The sequence below is a fragment of the Rhea americana genome, unplaced genomic scaffold, assembly GCF_003343005.1.
Source record: "Rhea americana isolate MKP2758 unplaced genomic scaffold, rheAme1 scaffold_79, whole genome shotgun sequence".
Taxonomy (NCBI): domain Eukaryota; kingdom Metazoa; phylum Chordata; class Aves; order Rheiformes; family Rheidae; genus Rhea; species Rhea americana.
The window spans coordinates 3,856,451-3,866,451 of record NW_028186967.1 but is presented as its reverse complement, the minus strand read 5'-3'; the positions used below and the strand labels follow the sequence as shown (position 1 = coordinate 3,866,451).

The following is a 10,001-nucleotide window of genomic DNA, read 5'->3' as shown; positions in this document are numbered from 1 at the left end:
TGAAAGCAGGTACTGCCACTACTTGCTATTAGCAAGTCCCCTCTCACTGCCTAGGCATGCTCTCATTCACAGTAAGATTGTTTTGCACATAAAAAAAAAAAAAAAAAAAAAAAAGGAGAAATGGGAGAAAAATCCCAAATACCAACCTCAATAACTCTACGATATTGTCAGTTGCTTTTAACTGTTTTATGTCATTATCTCTTATTGGAGCACACAGCTTTCCCATAGTGTTGATGATATAGTTTGCTAGTCCATGAATATCAACAGCATTATGCTCTGCCTGCTGTCTTATAAGATCTGTATCTAGAACTTCACAGATTTGATTCTGAATCCTGTTTGCTCCAGGAGTCAGAAAGGAAAGAAGAATCTAAAGCAGGAAAAAAAAACAATAACCGTAAATCCTTAAACATTTAGCAACTCTACTGAAATAAAATTTTACTAATAGCATGTCCAGCATATTTAGCTGACTAATGAGTTATGTTAAGACTAAAAATTATCTAATGTAGCAGGGGAGAAAAAGCTGTTGAAATGGTCACAGTACAATTCTGCAAAAGTGTTCAAAATCTGTAAATCAGAAAGCATGTCAATTGGACTCATTCAAAAACTGGGAGACCTCCCTGTAAAACAAACAAACATTTACAGATTTAAAAATTTAAATGACTTAACATTGTGCAGAGACTGAGGGTTTGTACATTCCCTTGCGTGATGACCATAAGCAAGGAATGTATTTAGGCAAGTTTCTACTCTTGTTCATGCTCTGAACTATAGCGCGTTGCTGAACAGAGGTTAATAGAGATGTGCAGCTTAGAAAAGAACTGACCTGCAACTGACAACCCTGCAATGCTGTGTGTCCACTCAGCTATTTGCATCTGTGCATCATATTTGTAGTTAACATAGAAATAGGCCTGTTCTGAATAAACATTGTTTCATCTTATAGTCAAAGCACCTTCAAGTTCTTGCTTTTGAGTAAACAGACCTTCAGTGCAGTACAAGACCCTCAAACCTAAACTGCCAAAACAATTCAGAGGGAGGGGAGGATGGGAAGGAATATGCAAAAACAAGCAAACAATCAAGAAAACCCTTTACCTCCTTAATTTCTCCAAAGAGCTTGATAGCATGTTCATACTCTGGAGGATCTTCATTCAGTTCTGATTCCAAACAATCCCAAAATGCCTTATGTAGAATTTGCTTCACTGTGCCTGCAAAGCTATGGAATAAATCAGCTGGCATTAGAAAACAAAATAGATTCCCAACAGATATTAAAAAAAAAAAAAAAAGTGTTGAAATCTGTTTTAGATTAGCCTAGTGGCTTATTGGGAAACACACATCACACGGCTAACTAACATCATCTACAACCATATCTGTTTGGACTGTAGACCACCCGATCCCAGACCATGACCTGTGCTAAGAAATCTCCTAAAACACTTATTGTGGAAAGCGGTGCTGACAGAGGTAGGTAAAGAGAATTTACCTCGCTTTTTTCTTATCAACTTTGTACTGTTTTTCCTAACCTGGTGCATTATGTGCTAAGTTTCCTCAAAACTATTCTCTGTCATATAATGAATTATCAGTTACGGGACTTAGGTCTTTCTGCAAGTTTTCCTCAAATGAAAAAATCAGATTCCATTTTAAGATTAAAAGATGCTGAACACTCAAGCAGGAACATTTTCATTTCCTACTTCTCACTTTCTCTAGATCTCCAGGTATTGCTGCATCTTTTCTGAGGTAGTTTAGAACTGTGTTCATCATGAGCTATATGTTCTTTTCGTAACTGGACTAGTGAGCTAATGAGCAACTACACAGAAGCCCACCATTCCACCTTTTCCACAGGACTCAGAGCCGCACAGAAGACTGACACACTTAGTCTTCTCAATGAGACTTCACATTACATTCCTTTCATCTTCCACATCACAATTAAGACAGAGCATCATACGCTCCAAGACGCTACAGCAACTCGACTAGACTGCAACACATTCCAAGGAAAATAGCTTGGACTGTGACTCCTGCAGTTGTGGTACACAATCTGCAACCTTCTAAGATGCTTTCTGTTATCTGCTCCTCATTTCTCATCTCTCTACACAACCTGTTTTCCTTTTTGAAAAATTCAGGCTCTTACCTGTTCTGTGGAGGGTCTTGATGTTTTATGCAAAAGTTTGCATTTACAGCAATTTCATGAGCTAGAGTCAAATTTGTCAGATTTCTTGCAGCTGCCATCAGTTCGTCAAATGTAACCACCTTGGGAGGACTTGCTGCAGGGACAAACAAGATGAATTCAAGTCAAAAGACTATAGCAGATAAGTACAATTGAAAACATTAAAGTTTAGCAGCCCAACTTCAACTAACAAGTCAAGATGTTTTACTTCTTGCTAAGTGACCTCTAGCCATTTACAAGAAGCAATTTAAGATTACCTGGTCTTTATATCTTCTTCATTCACTAACTCCATGAACTCTAAGCTCATCCAGGTTGGGGTGAGGGAGAGGGTGGGAAGAAGAGAAGGAGGGGTGGGAAAGGGAGACAACAAACCATATTACATTTTGAAGTGTAGTCTTCCTCTCATTTCTGTATCATATCTAAGGTATCTTCTTCTTTTAAAACAGGAACTTCTGTTTCTCAGATTGTCTATTGACTGTTATGTAAAATCCAACATACTTAAAGCATTGGCAGTAAGAGAGACCAGATGCACATTATAATCCTGAGCACATGATAATGGCTACATTGTGATTTAACTGTCAGTAGAGAGGATTCAGAAGTTACTGACTTCAGAGAACACACTTATGTTCCCTAATAGATGTCTCATAGATTATATTCCTTTTTCATAAATATGCATTAAGGGTGTAATAGAAAGTCTAAAATACATTTGAAAGCATGAGTAAGTTCAAGATTTTTAAATCCAAAATTCTGTCATTTAATTTGGAATTATGCTTTTGAAGGCTGGTAATGACAGAAGGACAGGGAGCAAACACTAGCTTGCAGCTCCACTAACAAGCTTGCTTTAATACAAGACTTGACTTTAAAGAAACAGACCACAAAAAACACCTCAAAAGCAAGGAGAACCATACATGCTCTGAGAATGCTTAAAGACATGAAAGTTAAAACACATTTGAACCAATATATTATTTATCATCATTATTTATTCAAAATACCTTTCTTATGCAAGGTATTTTCTGCTTAGTCCTAATATTTTTTAAAAAAGATAGGTTAACTTCTATGAAGTTTGCTTAAATGTAATATATCACAAAACTAAAAATCACAGGTTTATTTTGAAATGTGTAAAGCGAAAGGAAGAAAAGCCTTCTCTTTGGTTGGGAGAAAAAGCTCTCAACCAGCTTAATGCAGTTTTATGTGCAAAGGGTCAGTACCACTGTCAAGACTAGCAGAAGACCAGAATGTCCACTGTGGCACACTTTCTCCTCACACTTGCAGAATTAAAAGGGCACACAAGCAGATCCCACGGATACAGCTGCTGGTGGTGGTCCACACACAAGATGCCTGCTCATAGTAAAGAAAAAGCTATGCCTTTCTCCCAATACTCTCTCAAACACAGATTCAGAACCCCAAGTTCTACCCATGACAGTAAAGACAAATAGGATGACTTAGCCCCCATGTAGGTAAAGGCACAATGTAAGTAAGGGCAAAATAGGCTTACAGGCTGGGGAATTGGGCTTGCTTGAAGAATCACTGTTGAAGCTCTGTCTTGAATACTCAGAGTCACTAGAAGAGGCCGTGCTTTCAGAGAAACGTGAAGAATCTGAATCACTGCTCTGGTCATCATTGAGAGGCATTCTGATTCACTTCAGCTGGTAGAGCAACCCAAAACCTGGAGAGACAAATACAAAACCAGCGCTTTCTTGAATTTTTTTTTGTTTTTCAAAGTCAGATGTTGACCATTACATGGTAAAAAAGGAACAAGTTATTACCTTTCTTAAAAAGTTGTTACAGAAAGAATCTGAGTTGTCATGTACAGAATCATGTAGCTATTAAAAGCTATACCTCTGCAAGAGTTTTATATCTGGGCTTCTGTCCTACCTTAGTATCTCCAGCATAATCAGTTTGTAAATTAGTCCTATCTCAAAAGTAAAAGGCTGCCCATCATAATCCCTAAAGCTCCTTGTGGTCAGACTCCATAAATGCATTCCCCATAATGTTACTATTCCCTATCTAGTGTTAAAATAACTTGATTTTTTATTTTACCAGCAAGTGATGTCTTTGAAATTAGCTTCCTTCCACAAAGCGCAGTGAGAGCAGGAATTCTGAAGCAAACATAGAAGTTGCTGTGGGAGAACAGGAGAAGGGGCAAATAATTTATAACATTGCAGACTTCTAGATACATACTGTCAGAAATTCAAAGACCCACCTAAAGCAGCAGGTCACAGAATTATATTAACAATGGCACAGACCCAGAAATACTCTTCCTAGAGGTGAGTTTGTTTTCTCTCTTTTTTTTTTTTTTTTTAAAAAAAAGAAATCACAGACAGACAATACTAAGTCTAAAGTTTCTAACATTTCATTTAGGCTACATGACAACATCAAGAAGTGTCATGCTTCACAGTACTTGTCTCCACAAAGAAACTGCTTCCCAGGCAGTAACCAGCAACTGCAGAGACTTTGGACAGCTGCATAGTACTGATACCCATGAACAATAGTTGTAAGACAGGAAATGAAAAATCCTTTAATCATTAAAATTGGAAACCGGAAGTCAACGATCATAATTACTCCCAAAGGAATTTGCCCCAGATACCAAAGCTAGCTGTCCATCTTCCATTATGGTCATGAAATATCCTGTAGTAGAGTTTATGAACAGACAGTCACCAACATCATTAGGTCTTCTCAAACAGGAAGCCAACAAGTCTTCCACCTTCAAGCTTAAGTTAGATACTAAGCAAGATGACTTCATTTATAATTAAATAGCACCAACTTCAGAAAGCAAAGAACACTGTACACTGCAATTCTGTCAAACTTGCTAAAAAACCACTTTTAGCAACCAAAGGATGACCTCTGTGGGTAACTACATGAAGAAAAAGGTTTGGTGAGGAAGGTTTTTGTGTAGTTGGTTGTGAGGCAGCTAGCCACAACTTAGAGCGCTTGATTTTTTGGGGTACCAACTCATTCTTGATCTGCCTTTGTAACTTGATGAAGTATTAAACTGAGGAATACTCCTCTGATAATTGAGATCATTAACATTTGTTAAGTCTTTATTTCTCAGCCCCTCACAACAGAAAAGAACATGCATTTGAGTGTGTTATTTCTGCAGTGTTTTAGACTTTTCTGTGGAAAGAATTATATATATCAGCAAGAACACTGCTGTTGGTTTAATTACTTACTGAAGAAGTCATGAAATTTTTGAGAAGAGTATAATAGGTCATAGGTTAAAGACTTATGGGTTTAGTTGTGATATTTAATATCATACTTGTTCTATTACAAAAGCAATTTTATAGTTTCTAAGAAAAAAATGAGATCTAGTTATTAAGTGATGTTGTCTGGACAAGACAGCAAACTGCAAGTGATCCTGGAAAACCAAAAGACTTTGAGACATTTTTGACTTGGAAATCGTAATTGTCTAAGTTACAATTACAAATTAGTCACTAGCTCATGTTATACAAGAGACTAAAACCATTTCTTCCACTAAGGTCTCTGTTGTATAGATGTCAAAACTAGAGCTGATTAAAAATTAATTGTAATAAGTAACCTAACTTTACACGTGTTCCAGGTTTCTTATGTGGAACCATTCACCTAAAGATAGCAACCCTACAGAGACTGCAAAACATTATATATTTGCATCTATTTTTTCAGGATCTACAGTCAATTTCCAGGCTTTAATCACGTATAAAGCCCATATACATATAACTAGCCTGTAAAATGTTAGCCTTGTGTGGTCCATGTTAGGTGGGTGGGTGAGTGGGAGGTAACCCGCTAGCAGCATATCAACCCATGGTTTAAAAACCCATCCTCACAGTTTCTACATCACTTCAAAAACATTTCTTCTGAACTGTCAGTGTGCGGAAGATGAAAACAGACTAAAAGATTCAGATTTGCAAGGTGCCCCTGACAAAAAAAAAAAAAAAAAAAAAAAAAATGCAATAAGCTGTGGAAGAAAGTCAGCAATGTCATCCATATTCCACCATAACCTGGGTGGTCAAAATGACCAAATGAGTAGGATGGAAATTAAACAAACTTTCATACACAGTAAGTTGTTGCATACTACGCCTAGCAAAGCATCTTTCAGCAACAAATACTTGCATTTCAGAGAGACCCATAAGCTATTTTGATGTACTGAGGCCATGCCTGTTCATAAAGTTTTACTAGTACAGTGCTTCAGAAGACTTCATTTCATTAAGAAGTTCCAGCAAGGCAACATGAGATAGCATACTGAAAAAAAAAAAAATCTAAGTCTTTGCCAGAATAAATGGTTTTCCCAGGGGAAATGGTGAGGGAGAAAATGGATATATTCTGCAGATTCAGTGCATTACTGCTAAATTACAAGTTTGATAGCTATAGAAGGCAGCAAGCACATCAAAGGAAACACAAGTGAAATGCACACGCAAAATCTGGATATGCAATCTAGTATTTTTAATATGCTGCCCAACAGCTAAAAAGCACAAAGGAAAAGCATTCATTGAGTATATCAAAGAAAACCGCAAACTGAAGAAGGCTTTTCTAATCAGTTATAACAATAGAGGACGGAATTATTTAGTTCTTTTTTTTAATAGCACACACTGGAAAAGCTTCTTTTCTTTATACTTTTGTAGACAGCTTAGAGCTCCTCAGAAGTCATGAAAGGCAAAGTTCATGTGTAATTTTAAATTTAGATTAATATAGTTTCCAATTAAAAATTATTTCAGAAAAGTCTTAGTTTTCCAGAACTCACCATCTTGACTAGACAGTACTACCTTCTTATTTGTAGTTTGTTCATTAGGAATTACATATTAGGCTAATGTTTTAATAAACAACTTAATGTCCTACCAATTCTATTAAAGTGTCAGACTCTGATTACAGCCTGCTTTACTTTTCTGTAAGAAAAAACAAGTAACGCTTACTTTTATTTTAGGTTTGATAGTTTGGCAGTGGAATTCAATCAGTCATATGCTTTTTTTTTGCCCCCCCTTTTTTTTCTTAAATCAGTTCCATTTTGCAGTATTTTTAGGATAAATCCTAGATGTGAGACAAAGCTAAAATAACTTTAAAATGCCCAAAGCATCAGTCTATTTACTCCCTCATAACCAAGCTATTGGTTAGTTTAACAGGGAAAAAATAAGTTATCATGGATTCTGCTGCTGTTTAGACATTATTTCAGATTATGCCTTTTACTAAACCTGCAATGGAGCAGAACATTGCAGTTTTCTGAAGGCATCCTGCTTTACTTAGTCAGTACTTCACCCAACCTGAACATTCACTGAGAAGCAACTGGATCAGAATATCAGGTCAGTTTTAGATCATCTTCCAGGCACATTCAGCAATCCCATTTTTACCCATTTGGGATTACCCAGCCCACAACACCTCCCTTCCACACACTTTTACACCTAAATGTTTCTGTTAATAGTTATTTTACAGAGCACCTGGAAAGAGAAAGCAGAAGGTTTTATTTCTCCTCAGATATCTTCAAGTTTTTCCACAGCCCTGCTTTGTGCAAGTGAGACTATCTTCTGCACGCCCTTTCTAAGCGCTCGGTCCTGTTTTACCACTGTGAACTTGATTTTGTTTATTCCACTGGGCTTATACCCTCACTATCTTCCAGCTGGCATCTACCGAATCTCCTTTGGGCTAGAGTTTCCCTTTCACAGACTCCACCGTTGTCAGCACTCGCTCTGCGGTCCCACAGCGTAGCAGGAGAAAAAAAGAGCCTTTGTTAAGAGAGGTACTGAATTTTCTCAGCCCTCTCTCCTTCCCTTCCCGATTTTGACAGCCTCTAACAGACAGTTTTCTCCTTTAGCTTTCTAGCTGTGAGGCTTCCCCCTTTCTCCCTTGCTGAAGGCTTAAGAAGGGGAAGGAAAAAAAAAGAAAGAAAGAAAGAAGAGCGCGAGAAGCCTGTGTTTTCCAGACGCTTGGCCGCGGGCAGCCACTTCGGCACTGATGTAACGCGCTCTCCTCAGGGCCGGGCCGAGCCGAGCGGCAAAGTGTCCGGGTGTCGCCTCCCCTCCCTCCCAAACCCCACCATGTTGCGCTGCTCCCCCCCCCGGCCATGTTGCCTCCCCACCCCCTCTCCTCCCCCCCACTCGGCCTGCCTCCCGGAGGGGGGAGGGTGAAGCGCCGCGGGCTCCTCCTCTTCCTCCATCTGTTTAGCCTCGTATCTCCTCCCCCAGCCCTATGTTTTTTGAGTTACCAAAGGCAGGAGTTTGGCACTCGCCGACCAAAACAAACAGCGTTTCCAAGGACAGACCCGGGAGGGGACGAAGGGAGGGGGCCGCAGGGCGCCCTGGCCCTGCCGGGGACGCGCCGCCGGGGTGCCCTTGCGCGGCCGGAGCGGGGGCCGCAAGGACAGCAGCCGCGGTTGCTCGTCGAGGCGGATCGCCTCGGCGGACAGCGGCGTCCAAGGGACGGAAAGAGGCAGCCCTGTGCGTACGGGACGAGCTGCGGACCCGGGGGCTGCAAGACCCATCGGGTGCCCGGGGCCGCTTCGGAGCGGGGCGCGGGCAGAGCAGTGGGGCGCTGCCCAGCGCAGCCGCCCCCCCACCCCGCCCGGCAGGCTAGCGGCCCCCCAGCCCTCACCCCGCAGCTCATCGCCCGGGCGCCCCGCTGCGAGACAGCGCAGCCTGGCCCGGCCCGGCCCTACCCTACCCTGCTCTGCCCTAGCTCCCCCCCGGCCACTCACCGCGGCGACGGCAGCAGCTCACCCTGCTCAGCAGCGCTCACCGGGGCTTTAAACACCCCCCGAGTTATATACTCGGCCCGCACTATTAGTAGCTTCCTTGGGCGCGTCCATCTCCCGCCGGGGGCAGAGGGGTGCTTAGCACTTTGCTGCCGGCCAGCAGCGAGCTATCCCGAAGACCTGAGTTAACCTTTCCCTACCCACCCACAAATCATCCACTCGTCCTCGTTTTGTCCGGAGCCAAGCACTAAGAAAGGAGAAAGATGACTTTACAGGGCAAGACGTTTATCCCACTCCCCCCACCCCGGCTGAGTGGGCCCTGCCGGGGGAGGGGGGCGGGGAGRCGAGAGGCGGGGCCGGCGGTGTTTACGGAAGAGYCGCGTCGATCCGGCCCGACCCCGARGGGGCGGGGCCTCCGCGCTTAGCCCCGCCCCGCGACTCCCTCGCCGAGGCGCGGGGGGGAGGGGGGGCGTAGGTTGCCCCCACCCCGCGCAGCGGGGTGCGCTGTTCGTGGCGGGAGGAGCGCAGCGCTGCGGAGGGGCGCGCAGCGCCTGCCCTCGGCAGGGGAAGGGCGGGCACCGAGCGCCTTGGYCCCTGCTGGGTTCACTGCGCTGCGGAGGAAGCTGTGAAGGTGCCCCCAGAGGCTTCCCGCCGCCCGTCGGGTCATCTCTGCCCCCCGCCATCTTGGGGCCGCGACCGCCTTTCCTCACATGCCTCGCTCGCGGCCATAGCATCCCCAGGCCGGGCGAGCAGGTTCAGATGCCCGTGGGCTTSGCAAGGCCTGCCAGGGGCCATCGTACCTCCCCGTCACTCCCAGGAGCATCCCGCCACTGGTGCCTCACCTGCCGGGAAGCAGGTGCTAGCTAAATTGAGCCTCCTTCCTCATTAACACACAGACAGGCCTCCCCTTCTGGCAAGTAATTACTTCATCGCTAGCACGTGTGACAAAACTATCTGGGGACAGAGGTTGTATTGAGATGGAACAACGTCTGCAGCAGGTCCTAACGATGCCGCAAGAGCTCCAAGCGGGGAACGGGGACAGGCCGTGCAGGTGTCCTGCATGACGTGGAGCGCTTCTCCAAGGGATGCAGAGCCGTGCTTTCGGGGAGATTAAATGAGATTAAGTCGAACAGCCTAATAGCTTCCATAAGGAAGAGGATGTTTTAAGTAACTGCGTTTGCACTACTTTGCCCCAGT

General features: G+C 43.2%; 1 protein-coding gene across 1 annotated transcript; it reads right to left on the bottom strand.

The window, feature by feature from the left end:
• Window positions 1-146: 146 nt before the first annotated feature.
• Window positions 147-8,860, bottom strand: LOC146585652 (T-complex protein 11-like protein 2; the record flags this gene model as incomplete). The annotated part of the gene is made up of 7 exons (XM_085322614.1): window positions 8,808-8,860; window positions 7,555-7,803; window positions 4,193-4,272; window positions 3,648-3,818; window positions 2,117-2,249; window positions 1,087-1,207; window positions 147-367 (listed from the first exon to the last, which is right to left on the bottom strand). Coding segments are annotated over exons 4-7 (611 nt in total), but the record flags the coding sequence as incomplete, so codon positions are not given.
• Window positions 8,861-10,001: the final 1,141 nt, after the last annotated feature.